General features: G+C 47.7%; 1 protein-coding gene across 1 annotated transcript in view; it reads right to left on the minus strand.

Annotated features, from left to right (window-relative positions):
- The window catches only part of ATXN1 (ataxin 1), a 458,821-nt gene that overhangs the window by 10,820 nt on the left and 428,405 nt on the right, over positions 1-19,596 (minus strand). The window contains exon 7 of the mRNA XM_025381666.1: positions 16,570-18,607. Within this exon, the coding sequence (XP_025237451.1) occupies positions 16,570-18,447 (1,878 nt within the window). The 5' untranslated portion in view covers positions 18,448-18,607. The remainder of the gene's footprint in view (positions 1-16,569; positions 18,608-19,596) is intronic.

The raw sequence follows: 19,596 nt of genomic DNA on the forward strand, positions 1-19,596 counted from the left end.
GAGTTTGAGACCAACTCGGCCAACATGGTGAAACCCCATCTCTACTAAAAATATAAAAATTAGCCGGGCATGGTGGCAGGAGCCTGTAATCCCAGCTACTTGGGAGGCTGAGGCAGGAGAATCGCTTGAACCCGGGAGGCCGAGGTTGCAGTGAGCCAAGATCATGCCATCGCACTCCAGCCTTGGTGACAACAGAGAAACTCCATTAAAAAAAAAAAAAGCCTTTAAAACAAAATACATATTACCTCCAAATAAGCAACAATTGAACTCACACTTTACATCTCAACAAAAATAATGGAAGCCAGTAGACAATGGAAATAATGGAATATCTTTACAGTGCTAAAGAAAAATAATTGCCAATTGAGAATTCTGTATGGAGCCAAAAGGTCCTTCCAGAATGAAGGCAAAATAGAGACACGTTCAGACAAACAGTAATTAAAAGAATTCACCACCAACAGATCTGCATTATAGAAAATACTAAAAGGTATTCTTTAGGTAGAGAAAAAACAAATCTAGATTGAAGTTTGTACAGGGAGGAATGAAGAGGAATGAAAATGGTAGATATGTGGTAAATCTAAAATAATATTGGCTATATGTAACAATATTTAAAATATTCTGTTTTTTTTTTTTCTTTTTGTGAGAGGGAGTCTTGCTCTGTCGCCCAGGCTGGAGCGCAGTGGCACGATCTCGGCTCACTGCAATCTCCGCCTCCCGCGTTCAAGCGAGTCTCCTGCCTCAGCCTCCTGAGTAGCTGGGACTACAGGCACGTGCCATCATGCCTGGTTAACTTTTGTATTTTTAGTAGAGATGGGGCTTCACCATGTTGGCCAGGATGGTCTCGATCTCCTGACCTCATGATCCACCCGCCTCAGTCTCCCAAAGTGCTGGGATTACAGGCGTGAGCCACCGCGCCCGGCCTCTGTTGGATTTTATACACATGCCGACACACAAAACCACACATGCATAATTGAAGTACCAAAAAAACTTTAAAAGTAGTAAATTTCCACGGATTGTGGCTTTTCTACTTCATCTTTTTTGTCTCCTTTGTTAACTCTGATTGATACAGTTGTGATACACTTCTAGAATGACAGACTTTACTGGATCCACACATTGCATGTTTTTAGAAGAGACAACTAGAGAGTACATTCATATGGCAGCCTGTAAGCATGAACCCATACACCTGCATGTATTACTGGGGGGAAAGTTTCATTGTTCTGGGCTAGTTTTATAATGTGAAGCAAGCTAAAAGTTTTTGAGTGCCTACTCTCTGTCAAGCTCTCAGGTACAAACTTTACAAAAAGTATTTTGTTTAATGTTCACAACAGTATTAGTATGGAATAGTATAGATTTTCCAATTTTATAAATTTTATGAATAGTCACAGAGAGATTAAGTCACTTGCCTAATGTCATAGCTATTAGCTGATGGGTTTAGGATTTTATCCCAGTCTTTGGCCCCCAAACCCATTTTCTTTTTTCTATGCCTCCTGACCTCTACCCTTGTGAGCAAAGATATTACAATGCCACCAAAAGAGATGAACTCAGCATTCCCACTACCCCGCAACAGTGGTGAATATTGCCTGAAATAAGTAGGATCCAAAGGCATAAGCTCATGGGCTTGTTCCATGGTACAGATAATTGTGATGTAGTGTCTGCCTTATAGCCACTCATACAATTCTAGTTACCCTGTACAAGTGTGCGACACTATTCCGTTTCAAAACTACATTTACATCACACACACAAACATATATGTGCATATATACATAGACAAATACACTTACAAGTGACTGTATCAGATGAGGATACCCACTGTATTCTAAGTAGGAGGACCGATCTGGAACTGGCTCCACAGATCCTCTCCCAAACCTTTCAGAGCCATTAACAACACAAACTGAACAGAAGGAAACCAATCCCACATCAAGTGGAGATTGTTTTGCTGTAAATCCAAGTTGTAAAAATAAAACTCTCAGGTGTTAATATCTATCTCGTAAGACTCTCTACCAGAATTGCGGTTTGCTTATTCTTGCCCATCACCAGGCAGAGGTAATGTGACATTCAGAAGACCAGAAAGCTTATTTCCAAACATGTCAGCCTCTTTTTTGGTTCTGTGTGTTCCTGGATAACTCCCTGCCTCTTTGTTGGCAGACGGCCGGACACCTACCCATGGAGAGGCCCTTGGTGTGTGAGCCACATTATACACACTTCACAGGGCAGGCAATATTTAATTTTCTGAAAATAACATCTACTACGTGCTCACAGATAAACCTATCTGAGGATTTCCACGTTACCAAGTATCTGTAGACTCATCAAGAAATGTCTACAAGCCCTTTATAACAGGTACTATAATTGATTACTGCAAAAGCCAGGACACACATGCTCATGTTCCCCACTAAAGACTTCCTAATGTTGTTGGACGTTTTAAACCCTTTCATTATTTTCACATCTCAGAACTCCAAAGACACCACTCTTGTAATCCCAGCACTTTGGGAGGCTGAGGTACAACTGTGAAATAGCAAAAGAACAAACATAACTAACTTCATTTTTGTTTAAAGGGTTTTACCCTTTCCTGCATGTAGGCTAGGATAATTTTATAGCACCGAGATACTATACACAAACAACAATCATGTACTTTTAGAAACTAACTCTGGGATTAAAGGAGAAGTATAAAAACAACTAACTATATATTGTTAAAGACTGATAGGAGTGGCTGGGCACGGTGGCTCACTCCTGTAATCCTAGTACTTTGGGAGGCCGAGGCGGGTGGATCACCTGAGGTCAGGAGTTTGAGACCAGTCTGGCCAAGATAGTGAAACTACTAAAAATACAAAAGACTGATAGGAGCATTGTGACCTGACCAAGGACAAAGAAGTTCCCAACCTTCTCGAACCCTCACTGGTGCCCAAATGTCTACGGTCCTCAGTTGCCTCGATACCAACCTCCTTGTCTCCCCCATAGCCCCCTTCCATAAAAACCCTCCAACCAGCCTAAAAAATTGGAGATGGTACTTAATTTTTTACAAATTATTATTATTATTTCTTGAGATGGATTCTCGCTCTGTTGCCCAGGCTAGAATGCAGTGGTACAATCTTGACTCACTGCAGCCTCTGCCTCCTGGGTTCAAGCTATTCTCCTGCCTCAGCCTCCTGAGTAGCTGGGACTATAGGCATGTGCCACCACACCTGGCTAATTTTTGTATTTTTCAGTAGAGACGGTGTTTCGCCATGTTGGTCACGCTGGTATCAAACTCCTGACCTCAGGTGATCTGCCTGCCTTGGCCTCCCAAAGTGCTGGGATTACAGGTGTGAGCTACGGTGCCCGGCCTGGAGATAGTACTTTAGAAGCCTAGCTCATCATCTTCTCAACTATGCTGGCTTTCCCAATAAACCTGCGTTTCCTCTCACCAACCTCATCTCTCATATTTGGCTTTTGAGTGGTGAGCAGCCAAACCTAAGTTCGGTTACAGAGGTGGGAGGGTCACTCGAGCTACTGCACCACTCCAGCCTGTGTGCCAGAGCAGGACTCTGTCTCTAAAAACCAAACCGAACCAAACCAAACTCCAAACCTCCAAAGACAGGCGTTAGAATTAAATGCTGTGGTGTGAACCATAGCTAGAATAGCCTACCAAAAAATTCATGAGAGAAAAGTGATGGAGAGAGAGAATATTTGAGATGTGCACTAAAATAAGATGATGTTAATGGATTTTTTGTTTTGTTTTGTTTTCTGAGACAGAGTCTCGCTCTGTCTCCCAGCTTGGAGTGCAGTGGCACCATCTCAGCTCACTGCAATCTCTGTCTCCTGGATTCGAGCGATTCTCCTGCCTCAGCCTCCTAAGTAGCAGGAATTACAGGTGCCCACCACCACCCCTGGCTAATTTTTTATATTTTTAGTAGACACGGGTTTCCCCATGTTGGCCAGGCTGGTCTTGAACTCCTGACCTCAGGTGATCTGCCTGCCTCAGCCTCCCAAAACGCTAGGATTACAGACATGAGCCACTGTGCCCACCTGGCCTGTTAATGGAATTTATGTTAACTTAGATAGGCTTGGGAGATTCTTCTTTAATCACTTCAAAGCCTTCTCTTTGCTTCTTTTTTGCCTAAATTCTGCCTTTGCTTCCTACCAAAGGAGCTGTGTCACCCTGTGAAAAGATGCCACGACCAGCTATTAGCTGGGTCCATGAAAGCTGAGGTGGGAGCAGAAGATTATTCAGATAATCTGATCATTGTAGGCACATATTGGATAGCCTGCTAGCCCAATGCTAGTTTTCTCCTCACTAATTAGTGTGAACTATCTAGACAATGCACTTTCCCCTGCTTGGGGTCTGAATGTATGTGAAGGAAAATAACTTTTTTTCCCTTTCTTTGGTGAAAGTTAAAATCTTGTTGCACACATCTCAAATAGGTACACTCATGTATTCATAGCGAATCTATTTTTATTTTATAATTAGGTGTGTCATAAGGATATACACATTCTTAAAGGTTAACTGATCATTAACGGTTAATGAAGAAATCTCACTGAGGGATTTTTCAGTGAGAATATATATAATCAAATCGGTTGCTTGCAATTCCCTTGGAGAGGAGCCTTCTCCATCTCAAAACATGCTGTCAGTGCCAGCGGGGACTGGTTTGGATGTGAAACAGAGACGGTGTGATTTTGTAGGATGATGTCATCTTCAACTGGAACAATGAGTCTGTGAATTCCTTGAATTTAAGACTCATATGGGTGTTCCCTATGATGCTGACAGCTTCAAAATATTGTTATTATTATTATTTTTTTGAGATGGAGTCTTGCTCTGTTGTCCAGGCTGGAGTGCAGTGGCACCATCTCGGCTCACTGCAACCTCCACCTCCTGGGTTCAATCACCTCCTGGGACTACAGGCATGACCCACCACACCTGGCTAATTTTTGTATGTTTAGTAGGGATGGGGTTTTACTATGTTGGTCTGGCTGGTCTTGAACTCCTGACCTCAAGTGATCTGCCCGCCTTGGCCTCCCAAAGTGCTGGGATTACAGGCGTGAGTCACTGCGCCTAACCTCAAAATAATATTGAGTGTTCCTAATGACACACGTCAGGCTTTGCAGCTTTAATAAAAGTTCAACAAGTACACACCAAGCACCTGCGAAGTGTCAGGAACCTTAGAAGAGCACCTATGGGTTAAGACCTAGTTTCTTGCCTCCCACGAGGAGACAGAACATACATGCAAAACAAAACACTTCACAAGGGCACATCTGGACACCAGTGACCACGCTATCTGATGATGTCCACTCAGATGTCAAACAGGCAACTCAAACTTAAAGTGACCTAAAACACATCAGACCTCCCCATGTGCCCGTGCCCGGTGGCCATCCCATGTTCTTCCCCATCTCCATAAATGGTATCCCATTCTTCCGGCTGTTCAGTCAAGGACCCGGGAATCACACTTCCTTCCGCTCTTTCTCTTACATCACATACATCCCAATTATAAGCAAACTGTATGGGTTCCTTTTCCAAATACACCTAGAATGAGACTATTTTTCACTACCTCCACCACCTCTGTCCTGGCCACGCTGCGTCTCACTCGCTCAGTCACCATATGCAAGCTTGATGTGGTCTGCATGTGCACCTTACTCCCTACACCATAGCAACAGTGGTCTCCTTGCTGGTCCTTTAACCCCACTTGCGCCTTCCATCTGGGCACCTGCTACTCTCTCCATTCATTTGGAATCTTTTTTGCCTCACGTACTGTTGCCACCCACTCTCCTTCTCAGAGACAACTCCCCTGACAGCTCTATTTAAAATAACAACACTCTAGTTTCCATAGTTTCTCTTTTCTTTTTTTATTTTGAGATAGGGTCTTGTTCTGTTGCCCAGGCTGGAGTGCAGTAGCATGATCATGACTCACTGCAGCCTTGACCTCCTGGGCTCAAGAGATCCTCCTGCCTCAGCTGCCTGAGTAGTTGGGACCACATGCATGCACCACCATGTCCAGCTAATGTTCTGTTGATGATGATAATGATGATTATTATGTAGAGAAGGAGTCTTGCTATGTTGGCCAGGCCGGTTTCAAAACTCCTGACCTCAAGTTCCCTCTTGCCTTGGCCTCCCAAAGTGCTGAGATTACAAGCATGAGCCACCTAGCCTGGCCCCTTCTCCTCTTTATACCAGGGATCTCCAACCCCCAGGCAATGGACCGGTAGTAGTCCATGGCCTGTTAGGTACTGGGCTGCACAGCTGGAGGTGAGCGACCATTCCCAACTGAGCTCCACCTCCTGTCAGATCAGTCGCAAGCATTAGATTCTCATAGGAACATGAATCCTATTGTAAACTTAGCATGCAAGGAATCCAGGTTGTGTGCTCCTTATGAGAATCTAACTAATGCCTGATGATCTGAGGTGGAACAGTTTCATCCCAAAATCATCCCTGTCCCTCTTCCCATCCTGTGAAAAAATCTTCTTCCATGAAACCAGTCCCTGGTGCCAAAGGGGACTGGTTATCTTCTTATGCATTCTTTTTTATTTACTTGGGTGAGACGGGCTGATCATGAGGTCAGGAGTTCGAGATCAGCCTGGCCAACATGGTGAAACCCTATCTCTACTAAAAATACAAAAAAATTAGCCAGGTGTGGTGGCGGGCGCCTGTAAATCTCAGCTACTCAGGAGGCTGAGGCAGGAGAATTGCTTGAACCCGGGAGGCGGAGGTTGCAGTGAGCCAAGATCGCGCGATTGCACCCCAGCCCAGGCGACAGTGCAAGACTCCATCCTAAAAAAAAAAAAAAAAAAAAAAACAAACCTGAAAGAATAGTTCTGTTTGCCTTCTGTATGGAAAAACATTGCAATGGTACAACTGGACAACAGGGGGCAATAGAGAGACTGCCTGTCTTTTTTTTTTTCCTTTTTTTTTTTTTTTTTTTTTACCAGCCAGAACTAAAGTGGGCTATGGCCTCCACCAGGGAGAGGAGCAGAGCTTTCTCCAGGTTGTGGCTTACCCGCTAACAGGCAGCTTTCTCAGCGGAGCCACAGCCACCTCACCTTGTCAGATGCTGAGGTCGTCATGATTTTATTGAATCATATACTTCAGTTATTTTCTCTCCACTCTCGTTCCTGCAGCTGTGTTAGTAATCATTAAGTCATTTTATGATCTTGCTGGGGTTCCACACATTTTTCAGAATGGTTTCTGATGAAATCTCAATGAAAATAAACTCATGGGAGCAGTACCACAGATAACCAAAGCATGTTACATAACGCCAGACAGCTCAGTAGAGCTCATTTTCTTCATCCAATAAATATATCCTGTTTCAAACACACTAAGCAGTATGTAGGGTAGCCTTTATAACTTTTCTTTCTTTCTCTTTTTTTTAGATGGAGTCTCACTCTGTTGCCAAGGCTAGAGTGCAATAGTGCAATCTTGGTTCACGACAACCTCTACCTCCCAGGTTCAAGTGATTCTCCTGCCTCAGCCTCCCAAGTAGCTGGGATTACAGGCGCCTGCCACCACACCAGGCTGATTTTTTGTATTTAGTAGAGACAGGGTTTCGTCATGTTGGTCAGGCTGGTCTTGAACTCTTGACCTCAGGTGATCCATGCACCTCGGCCTCCCAAAGTGCTGGGATTATAGATGTGAGCCACCGTGCTCAGGGATGGCCTTTGTCAGCTTGAGGCCCCTCTGTCTTTCATCTCTGGATGCACTGTCGCCAGCACCTCTTGCTTTTGAGGGTGGACTGCCTCCCACCATCCTCCACTCTTTCCCTTCCTTTTCCTGCTGCTGCCAGCAAGCCCATTTGCTCATCAGTACGGTTATAAGAGATCTGCCTACTTCTTCCCTTCAGCCCCCTCAACCGACTCCTCTAAAACCATCACCTCCAACTCCCATTTGGGATGGAGGAACCAAGACAGGGAGACAACACAGACTCACTTCTGGGCTCATAATTATTTATTCAGTGTCACCTTCCTAATCTGACTAAGTGACTGGCTTTTAAGAAAAATTTTAGCTCCTCTGTATGAAAATTCAATAAAATTCCTTTTACCACTTAGTCAATAACTACTGTATCTAAACACTATGCACATACACACATATTTATGCTGTTTGATTGTATATTTCAATCTTAGATTGGTGCTATGTCTATATACACACATATGTACATATCACCAAAAACAAGATAGAAAGAAAACAAAGCGTCTGTTGTTTAAATATGTCTCCCTTTTCCTTCACAAGAGTCCCTGTTTTCACAAATTGCGAAGGGCATCTGTTTCACAAAACATTTTGTCGTGACACTATCCCAGACACACAAATTTCGCTTGTTGCTGGGAGCAATGAAATCTCTCATAAGCTCGATTTCAGTGAGTATGTCTTGTTTTTGGTGAAATTATTAAATTGGGTATTCTTTTGTCTGCAAGTGAAATTCTCAGTCTTGTTTTACCTGTAAAGGCCGGTCTGCTCTCCTGGAAGGCTAGTCTGCATGGTTACGTTCTCAGCATGAAAAAAATCAGAAAACCCTGTCTCAAGGATGAAGGGGGTAAGCGAGAGACCCGTTTACTGCAATGTTTAGAAATCATTAATAAAAACAGTCAAAACTCTTTGGCTGAGTGTAAGAATCTCTGTGAGTGTTCTATTTAAAACACTGAATCATGTTCACGCAAAGCCTGACTCAGTCCTTGGTGGAAGTGTTTCAGGGTTGTTCAGTAAACCCACACCCTAGCACCGGGATGCCTCCTAACACAAATCCCAAATTAAAAGCTGGGTTTTTCTCACACGTGGTAGCGTGGCTCACAGAGTTCCCTTGTGGGAAGGCCCTGTGGGGAGGCTCAGGGCTGGCCAGGAAGGACACAGTCCAGCGAGTGACCACAGCAGCTGTGACACGGAAGCCCTTAGGCACACAGGTTCTAGCTCACTTGCCTTCCTTTTCTGGGGCTTTAAAATGTGTGCCTTAGGTAGGGCAGAGTGGCTCATCCCTGTAATCCCAGCACTTTGGGGACCTGAGGTGGGAGGATCACATGAGCTCAGGAGTTCAAGACCAGCCTGGGCAACATGGCAAGACCCCATGTCTACAGAAAAATACAAAAATTAGCTGGGTGTGGTGGTGTGTGCCTGTGGTCCCAGTCACTAGGGAGGCTGAGGTGGGAGGATTGCTTGAGCCTAGGAGGTCAAGGCTGCAGTGAGCTATTGTGGTGTCACTGCACTCCAGCCTGGGCAATAGAGCAAGATCCCATCTCAAAAACAAGATGTGCCTTAAAGAACAACATAATATTCAGTGCTAAAAAGAAATGAGCTATCAGAGCAACAAGAAGACATGAAGAACCTGAAATGCATATCGCTAAGTGAGAGACGCCAGTGTGAAAAGGCGACATACTAGATGATTCCAACTGCATGGCATTCTGGAACAGTCAAAACTATGGAGAGAGTAAAATGATCAGTGGGTCCCAGGGGTTTAAGGTGGGGTGTGGGGGACAAATGGTTGATGCATAAGGGATTTTTAGGGTGGTACAGCTGTTCTGTATAATACTGTAATGCTGGATACATGACATCAGAAATTCATCAAAAACAGCATGTACAACACCGAGTGAACCGTAGTATAACTATGGACTTCAGTTAAAAATAAGGTATCGGTACTGGCTCATCAATTGTAACCAATCTATCATACCAATGCAAGATTTTAATAACGGAAAACTGTTATGTGTGTGGGACCTCTCTCTACTTGCTGTACACCTAAAACTGCTTTAAACAATAGTGCTTAATTTTTTTTTTTAAATGCTATAAACAACAATGGTTGGAGAGAATCAAAACATATCAGATGACCCAGTTGGGAGCACGTGTAGCACATAAAGTTTAAAGCAGAGCCTTTCTCTCTCTCTCTTTTTTTTTTTTGGGAGAGGTACAAAGACCCACAAACAAAAATGCGGTTTGACATAGTTTCTCTGTTGGAGCCTTTCCAGCATCAGAACAGATAGGAAGTGTGTATTACCAACAACTGCGGCACAAATCCAGGGCTGCGCTCTGCACACAGGGCAGTCACCAACTATCTATTTTTTGATACGTTAGGATTCATCGCCACCAAGCTCGGCATGTTCAATGTTGGCAAGTGGGTCTGCCTTGGCTGCAAAGGGACTGACTCTACAAGCTCATGTGCCGCCTGCATGAGGGCCTTGGCTATTTTTAGGTACCAGCTAATCCATTCAATGCATAATGCTACCATCCATGACTCACAGCTCACAGCAGTCAAGCTAAAAAATAGTAGAATGAAAGGAAAGCCATCGGTAGACACCCAGTAAGTACATCATGATAACAACTGCTGTACAAGCACACACAGGCACACTCACACCCACGCCAGGACAGTCGGGAGGAGGAAATGGCACTGAATATTAAGCAGCCACCAAGTCAGGGAAGCAGTCACCTCAGGAGGTGCTGGGAAGCGACAGACGGCCCTAATAACACACAGAGCCTGGCATTTAGGAAAGAAGCAAAGGAACGTGTCAGCCCAGAGCACTTTACCAATAAATTTTACAACTCCACTGAGCAAATGCTGTGTACTCTTCAGAGAAGCTGAACCTAGGAAGGGTGAAACAGAAGGATGGGATAATATAGAACGCCACCAGATGGAAGGCAAAGTCTCCCTGACTGGGGCCATCCTGGGCAGGGCTGTCCCAGCGGACACGTCGCTAACAGCCTCTTGCAGAAAAAGAAGAGGAGCCCGGGAGCCCTTGTTTCTGCATTGGTTGTCTTACCTATCTGGAGGGCTGCAGCACCAATGCATCCCTCACGTCCAGTTCATGCTCAGAAATAAGACTGATATGCTTACGCAGGCTGGCATGACATCATTCAGCCTTACAAACAGGAACGGCGGGAAGGGTGCTCTCCTCGGCCACTCGCGGGACTCCACCCCGAGGATTACAGGCAGGGTAAAAACGGCTTATTGTGCTCATTGGAAAAGTTCAGCCTCTTTCTAGACTTTCATCAGCTGCCTCTCCTTCCAGAAATGCTTTTTAGAATATGAGGCCTTTGATTTATTTTTCAGCTGTGAATCACTTTCTCAGGGCCAGAGCCATCTAAGTTGAAGCAGGGAAGGGAAAACTAACATTGCACAAGGTCCCAGTGCTACTGATGAGTGAGGGATACGTTCAGACTCAGCTCTCTTCAGGGTCAGTTCCTGCATTTTCCAAGCAGCTAACCTACTTCCTACATAAGGAGGAGGTGCGAAGCCCCATCCTTCTTTTGAGTCGCATTGGCTCCCACGTTGATGCTATCGCTTGGGGGGTCCCATCTGGGATGCGCCACAGACTTATGGCCTCAAACGTGGAGGATATTAAGTGGATTATATTTGGCAGTGAGGCTCAAGGGAAGTGATTCTGTCATCCTTTGGGACTCTCAACCAGAATCAAGGCATGCCAAAGTAGCAACTCTCTTCCAGGGTGGGGAACGTGCTATCACCTTTCACTGAAGAGGAAGGAGGCTTCCTTTGGTGCACACAGTAACAATGGACAATACCTGGCATTCCCCTTTCCTCCTACAGTATCTAGGTGGGGGCCTGGGGGATGCATAGACGCTTTGCCCGAGCGAGAAATGCTGCACCGGGCAGGGCAATGCCACAGGGATAGTGACAAACACGGAAAAGCATTTTTCTCCTACATTGCCTTGTCTGGAGCGTCAGCTGGGACAACGCTGGGGGCATCTTTCCACAGTCTTAATGAGGAATTCAGCCCCTTAAAAATAATCCCCAAACTAAAACACCCCTCAGTTTTACACGAGATGGCTTTAGTTCCCACGAGGTCTGTATGCCGCTTAGCATGAGGTTCACGCTAAGAGGCATACATGAACATGTTCATCTTAATACCCTTCTTGGTTTTTGGTTAACTGATGCTAATCAATTTTTACAAGGGCTGCACTGTTCTGGAAAGTATAAAAGTGAAACATTAAAAAACCGAGCAGTCTCGAGAGATTATCTCCTATGAAGAATCATATGTGGCCGGGTGCCGTGGCTCACGCCTGTCATCCCAGCACTTTGGGAGACCGAGGTGGGTGGATTGCTTGAGCCTAAGAGTTCCAGACCAGCATGGGCAAGATAGTGAAACCCTGTCTCTACAAAAAATATAGAAAATTAGCTGGGTATAGTGGCACACACCTATAGTCCCAGCTACTGGGGAGGCTGAGGTGGGAGGATCAATTGAACCCGTGAGGTTGAGGCTGCAGTGAGCCAATGGGCCCACCACTACACTTCAGCCTGGGTGACGGGGCAAGACCCTGTCTCAAAACAAGCAAACAAATGAACATAACCTCCCCCCCCCCAAAAAAAACACACAAACAAAACTCATTTGCCTGGTTTAGAGAGGAGAGAGCTGCAGCTCAGAAAGGTGAAGTAACTTGTCCTGCCAGAGACCCAAAGCCGCACCCCTGGGTCTGTCACCACCATACCGTATCACACGGCTTTCCCTGGGGGTGTGATGTTGGCGGGGGGGGGGTCTTATGAGGTCAGGCATCCTCAAGAGTCTGTTCATGCAGGATTTCTGCCTAGAGTCACAATGCCATCTGTTTTGGAGAAAACCATCTCTTCTTCCACAACTTCCCCAATCAAATTTGTGATTTTGCTTAGTAAGCTCAACCATTTGCACATTTCTGAATTTCTCTGTGGGTGCGGTGTCAGCGATGCCTAACCCATTGAGAAGACCAGGAAGATTCTTCAGGCTAGAGGAGAGAACCCCTCAGGAAGGCACTGCAGAGGGAGAGGATGTAGCCTTTGGAACCTCAATTAAGTCCAGATATGAATTATCTCTCTCCCTCCCATCTCCCCCTCTCATGCTCTCTGTCTGAATCTCCGCTGACTCTGAACCTGTCACTTGTGGCAAACACAGCTGGTGGAGTATTTTAGCTGTGATGATGTCAGCCGATTTCTGATAGGCTCCTCGGCAAAATGACAAATCATTGGTTGCGTCAGGGCCTTGCACTTTTGTTTCTACACCGTGAAGCCCTAGCTGCCTTTTCAGCAGGTCTCAGCACACTTGCCTTTCTTTGCAGAAGCCCTTCCCGGCATGCAGCACAGCCACGGAGGCCCGACCCCACAGACCTGCGAACAGGCCCTGACAACACTTCTACCTGCTTGTCTGCACCCTGGCTGTCAGGAGAGGGACTTAGTGATCTCACTATGGGAAAAACCATGAGAACAGGGCTCTGACTTCATGGAGAAGCCAATTTCTCTTTCATTCAATCAATACTTTTGCAAAGTTTGGAGTAGGGAAAAACACACCTAGATTCTTCCCCCCCATGAACAGAAGAGGGCTATAAGGGGCTGGGCGCGGTGGCTCGTGCCTGTAATCCCAGCACTGTAGGATGCCGAGGCGGGTGGATCACCTGAGGTCAGGAGTTCGAGACCAGCCTGACCAACATGGTGAAACCCTGTCTCTACTAAAAATACAAAAATTAGCAGGGGATGGTGGTGTGCGCCTGTAATCCCAACACTGTAGGATGCCGAGGCGGGTGGATCACCTGAGGTCAGGAGTTCGAGACCAGCCTGACCAACATGGTGAAACCCTGTCTCTACTAAAAATACAAAAATTAGCAAGGGGTGGTGGTCTGCGCCTGTAATCCCAGTTACTTGGGAGGCTGAGGTAAAAGAATCACTTGAACTCAAGAGGCAGAGGTTGCAGTGAGCCAAGATCACCCCATTGCACTCCAGCCTGGGTGACAGAGTAAGACTCTGTCTCCAAAAAACAAAAAATAAATAAATAAAAATAAAAATAGAAAAATAAAAAAAAAATTAAAAAAAATAAATAAAAAATGAAAAAATAGAAGAGCCTGGGCTCTGCGGAGGCTGCCAGGCCTGCGAGGTGTGGCCCACAGCTGAAGTGTCTGCCTTCATTCTCAAGCTGAAGGAGATGCTGGCCGGCAAGGAACCGGTCGCGTTTCTAAACAAAACCTCTTTTCACACTTGCCTCTGTTCACAAAAATGTTTTAAGGATTCTAAGTACCCTGAAAAGCAATGACTTTTCGCTCATGTTTATTTTCCGTGTTTCACCTGGGGTCTGTGAAGAGTCAACTTTGCTCACGGCAGTGCATTTTCTTTCTCCTAGTACCCACCCCTCATTCATGCAGGAAGTGAACAGCCACTACAGAGGGCTGGTGAGCTCTATTATTATGTCATTTATTTAAAAATCCTGATTTTTTTTTTAAATCAAATCTTTGGGGAAATCTTTCTTGGGCCCTTCCAAAGACTGTAAACCTACAGTGACATCTCATAATACAAAGAAAAGTATTCAGGGCTAAAAGCTCTCGGCAATGCGGGGCCCTGACTTTGTGCAAGCCCCCACATCCTGTCATTCACGAGCAGTTCTGGAAGACTGATTTGGTCCTTTGCTCACTTGGGCTTTTAAAAAATGCTCAAAAAAGCCAGACATGGGGACTCGTGTCTGTAATCTCAGGGCTTTGGGAGGCCGAGGTGGAAGGATTGCTTGGATCCCAGGAGTTTGAGACCAGCCTGGGCAACACAGCAAGACCTAATCTCGACTAAAATGTTTTTTACTTTTTAAATTAGCTGGCCATGGTGGTATGCAACTGTGGTCCCAGCTACTAGGGAGGTTGGGGTGGGAGGATCGCTGGAGTCTAGGAGGTCAAGGCCACAGGGAGCTATGATTGCACCACTGCATTCCAGCCTAGGAGACAGAGAAACACTGTCTCAAAAATGAAAAAAAAAAAAAAAAGCCCAAAATAATTCAAACCATTAATTAGTTTATCTTTTTTTCTTGTTTTATTTTATCTGAATGTCCCAAATAGCAGCTATTTCATGACTATTTTCAACTCAAGCTGGAAGGAGGCTCTGTCCCATTTGAGTGTTTTCAAATCCTAGATGGAAACACTTGTAGAAAGTGAGCTCGATAGCCAGGAAAGCTCTCAGCTGCAGGCTGAACCTACTGGACTCCCAGCAACTTGGGCAGTGAAAGAAACGGGCTGTGGAATAAATGCATGTAATCGATCTAAGAACCTGGAAACGGGTGGATTGAAGGAGCCTGTGGAAACTAAGACAGCTAACCGTACTTCAAGTGACTCATCTTGGCTACAGATGACTTTACCCCAAGCCCAGCAGGTCACCTGGGACAGCCCTGACTTCTCAGATTGTATTAACCATGCTTTTACTTTCTGATGCTTTGCTATTTTAGGGTCTTGCGGATCCCAGAGGTATAGTCTCTCCCAGGATTAGCTAATTCCTAGAAGCCTGATTTTCATATGCAAACCAACCAGTCCAGAGCTAATTCCTAGGAGCCTGACTTTCATATGCAAACTAACCAATCCAGAGCCCACTCCCCAACAGACTCCTATATTGGTCCATCACACTTGGGGCTCACTTTTTTTTTTTTTTTGGTCTGAGACGGAGTCTTGCTCTGTGGCCAAGCTGGAGTGCAGTGGCCTGATCTCAGCTCACTGCAATCTCCGCCTCCCGGGTTCAAGCAATTCTCCTGCCTCAGCCTCTGGAGTAGCTGGGACTACAGGCACACACCACCACACCCAGCTAATTTTTGTATTTTTAGTAGAGACGGGGTTTTACCATGTTGGCCAGGCTGGTCTCGAACTCCTGACCTCTGGTGATCCACCCGCCTCAGGCTCCCAAAGTGCTGGGATTACAGGTGTGACCCACTGTGCCTGGACCTTCCACCTGTATCGATCACCCCAGCACCAGCCGCCAGACAACAAGGGACAGCCCCTATGCCCCAGAGACTGGAATTATCCACTCTAGCCAATCCTAAACCTGTTTATCCTGCCTCCCATGAAAACCACAATAAAGGCTGTTGTCTGCCATATTTCCCCTCACTCTCTCCGCCTCCTGACCCACCTGGTGCTTCCCCAGGTGCCCCCCACTTTATGGTGCTCTACACTTCTTGGTGTACAGTGCCCCTTCCTCTTGGGATCAGAGAGTATAACAAATTATCTCATCAAAGAGAGTTGTCTCCTGATCTATCTGTCGGCCTTATCATACCTAAATAATAGTAAGACATTATATATATGTTAGAGACGGGGTCTTGCTATGTTGCCCAGGTTTGAGTGCAGTGATAGTCACAGGTTCAGCCATAGCTCACTACAGCCTCGAACTCCTGGGCTCAAGTGATCCTCCTGCCTCAGCCTCTGGAGTAGCCGGGACCAAAGGCATATACCACTGCGCCCAGCATCCATTTTAAAACATGGATGTTGCAATGGGATGTGATTGCTTCAGCACCTAATCCACTCACTCCAGCGGCATCCTCTGTCTTTCCCTGGTAGGAAAAAGTGCAGAATGACCGCTGGAAGGACCTGAAGTCCAGCAGCCTTTCCTAATCGGGGTTCCTCATCCTAACCACAGAATTCAAGAAACAACTAGAGTGGTGAGTTTCTGAATTGTCTCAAGGACTCCATAACTAGCCGCACTTTCCATGCATGGAGATGAATTCATTACACACAGCAGAGGTCATGGGGAAGTGGGGCTTAGTTTTTCTAGAGAACGCAGTTGGGAAAGGCCGAGTCTAAGGTCTAGGTGTACCTGAGAACCCTTAATCCTGCCTCATAGAAGCAATTCGTCTTGCCAGGAGATGACGACGGCGTTGCGGTGTGGTGTCCCATCCCTGTGCCACCCGGGCCAACATTACCTGGGCTCGGTGCTCCCCGACAGCGAACTGTATCACGGCCACGCCCGGGCTATGGCTGTCTTCGATCCTCTCCACGGTGCTAGAGTCGATCTTCAGGTCGTTGCTTATCTCTGCGCTCTGGATGAAATCTTCTGTTTTTAAGTCTTCCACCTTCTTTAGCTCCCCGTTGGCCAACTGGATGATGGAGCCTTTCATGAAGTAGGGAGGCAGAGTAGGGGGAGCCGCCGCCGGGGAGGCCACGGACTGCACCACGGGCAGGTGGATCTGGGCCTGCACCATGGCTGGGTAGGCGGACTGGGTGACCAGGGCCTCGGGGTTGAAGTTCTCGCTCTTGGGAAGGGCGGTGGTGACGAACGTGTGAGGCACTGCAGCAAACTGGGGGGATGACGTGACTATGGCCGGGGCTGCCCCCGACGCTTCCATGTCAGTGCTGCCCACCGGGATGAGCAGGGGCTGTGTGCCGGGTATCACCAGGTGCTGGGGCAGGCTGCCGGCGTAGGTGATTGCTTGTTGCTGGCCGCTCAGGTAGCCGATGACAGGGGGTTGAGTCCCTGCGTAGAAGGCCGTGGCTGGCAGTCCCACCGGGAGTGGCTCTGAAGCACTGTGTGTGGTCTGAATGACCGTGTGGGGTGAGAGCGCATAGGACCGGTGGCCAGGCTTCCCTAAATGCAGGCCGCTTTTGTCGTTGAGGGTGGAGGGGGAGGCCTCGCGATGAGTGGCCTGTTGCACCTCCAGGTCGGCCGCGGGCGTGTTGCTGTTGGGCAGGACCATCACAGAGGCCCGGACCCCTGAAGGATCACGACTGCTGTAGTCTGAGGGGCTCGGGTGAACCACCACGTGCCTGGACTCGTACGGGTGAGGAACCGACTTGCCACCTGCCTTGCCCAAGCCCAGGTCGGCCGAGGACGGGGCCCCATACCGCCGGCTCTTCTCCATCTCACCGTTCAGGACCTCCTTGGCCTGGATGGCCTGCTGCAGCCGGCTGCTCTCAGCTTTCTTGGTGGCCTCCCGAGGGACAAAGTGGCTGCCGGAGTCGGCGTATTGCATGACGACCTGGGAGGGGGGCCCCAGGGTGAGCGTGTGTGGGATCATCGTCTGATGGGGGTGGAGGTGGACGGGGATGGCCGGAGGAGAGGCGGTGCGGCCGGTGCTCTGTGGAGAACTGGAAATGTGGACGTACTGGTTCTGCTGGGCGGGTGGGGGGGACCCCGGGGTGATAAGCCCTGGAGCCCTGCTGAGGTGGTGGTGCTGCTGCTGCTGCTGCTGCTGCTGCTGCTGCTGCTGCTGCTGCTCAGCCTTGTGTCCCGGCGTCTGGCTCAGACTGCCCATGTTGGCCAGCAGAGTGGAATAGGCCTCCAGCTGGGAGCGCTGGGATGGAGTGGTGGCCCCGGCGGCCGAGGCCACCGCACTAGTGACGGGGTTGGCGGCTGGGGGGATCAGCTGTGACGGGATGAAGCTGGCGTAGGTCCCACTGTATTGGGAGGACCCAATGAACTGGAAGGTGTGCGGCAGGTGAGCGTACTGCACGGGGGACACTGGGGTCCCCGGCTGCGGCGTGGCGTACGCGGCGGGCAGCGTGGTGGCCACGGGGACAGACCTGGGAGCGCTGGGCGGGGAGTAGTCCAGCCCTGTGGACAGTGCTTTGTGTAAACCTATTCCCTGTTGTAAACCAAGCTCCACCGAGGTCCCTGCCGGCCCATGCCTCCCGCCCCCGTGGCCCCGGCCACCAGGGTTGCCCGGGAGCCATGCTGTGCCCTCCACCCGGTGGTTGTCGCTGGGCAGGGCAGGGGCCTTCTCCTCGGAGGACCGGCTGGTGGCGGGGATCTCGCGCTTCTTGGGAGGCAGGCATTCGTTGCTCCGCTCTTGGTTGGATTTCATTTTTCGCCGTCCCCCCTCCACGGTGACTGTTTCACTGTCTGGCTGGCTCTGATTTTAGTCTGATAAACGGAAAGTCACATTTGATTTCTGTAGGGGATCCAGGCTCTTCATGAGGAATCATCTCCCCGTGGGTACAATCCGCCAACAGCAGCTCTGGATGCTGGGAAAGGGAAGAGGGCAGTGACAAAGGGAAAAGGAAAGGGAGGAGAAAGGGAAGGAGGGAAAGGATATCAGAACATGAGCACCGGGGAAAGAACATCTTTGGCAAGATTAAGACTAGGCCCTGGACTCAGTGTGAACTCCCCAAATCCAATCCTACCCCAAGCACTGAAGCAGATAAAACACTACCCAGCACTTTGGGAGGCCGAGGCAGGCAGATCACGAGGTCAAGAGATTGAGACCATCCTGGCAAACATGGTGAAACCCCATCTCTACTAAAAATACAAAAAAAAAATTTAGCCAGGTGTAATAGTAGCCTGTAGTCCCAGCTACTTGAGAGGCTGAGGCAGGAGAATCGCTTGAACCCAGGAGGCAGAGGTTGCAGTGAGCCGAGATCTCACCATTGTACTCCAGCCTGGGCAAAAAGAGCGAGACTTTGTCTCTAAAACCAAACCCCAACCAAACCAAACCAAACAAAAACAAAACAAAAAAAACACTAGCCATGGCAGCTGCACATCGCAAAGGAAGATTATGAAGACACCGGGCAAGTGAACATTCTAACGCACACATTTTTTAATGGAGTTAACAACTCCCCTAAGATGTTCTCAATATCCCTCTCTCCTTTGTCTTTTTTCTCCTTTTTCTTTTCAGAGGGTAGATGATGCAGTTCTTAAATTTCCTTTTCAGAAATGTTGGTTCCATTTCTCACCTCTCCTTCGCCTGGCTGGACAATAAAATGAAGCCTTTGGAGAGCATGACACCAGCTGGACCCTGCCCTCAGAGCCAGGCATTGAGAAAAAGCAGGTTAGCAGTGAAAGTCCAGAACAGTCCTTGCACTTGATTTCTGAATCCTCATCTGCCAGAGCCACTACTCTCCAAGATTCCCCTTAGCTCTGGGTCCATACTGGACCTACGATTTCGTCTCCCCGATACACACACACACACACACACACACACACACGCCAACTCAGCAGGGGCCGCCAGAAAGAA

Source organism: Theropithecus gelada, chromosome 4 (assembly GCF_003255815.1).
Source record: "Theropithecus gelada isolate Dixy chromosome 4, Tgel_1.0, whole genome shotgun sequence".
NCBI lineage: Eukaryota > Metazoa > Chordata > Mammalia > Primates > Cercopithecidae > Theropithecus > Theropithecus gelada.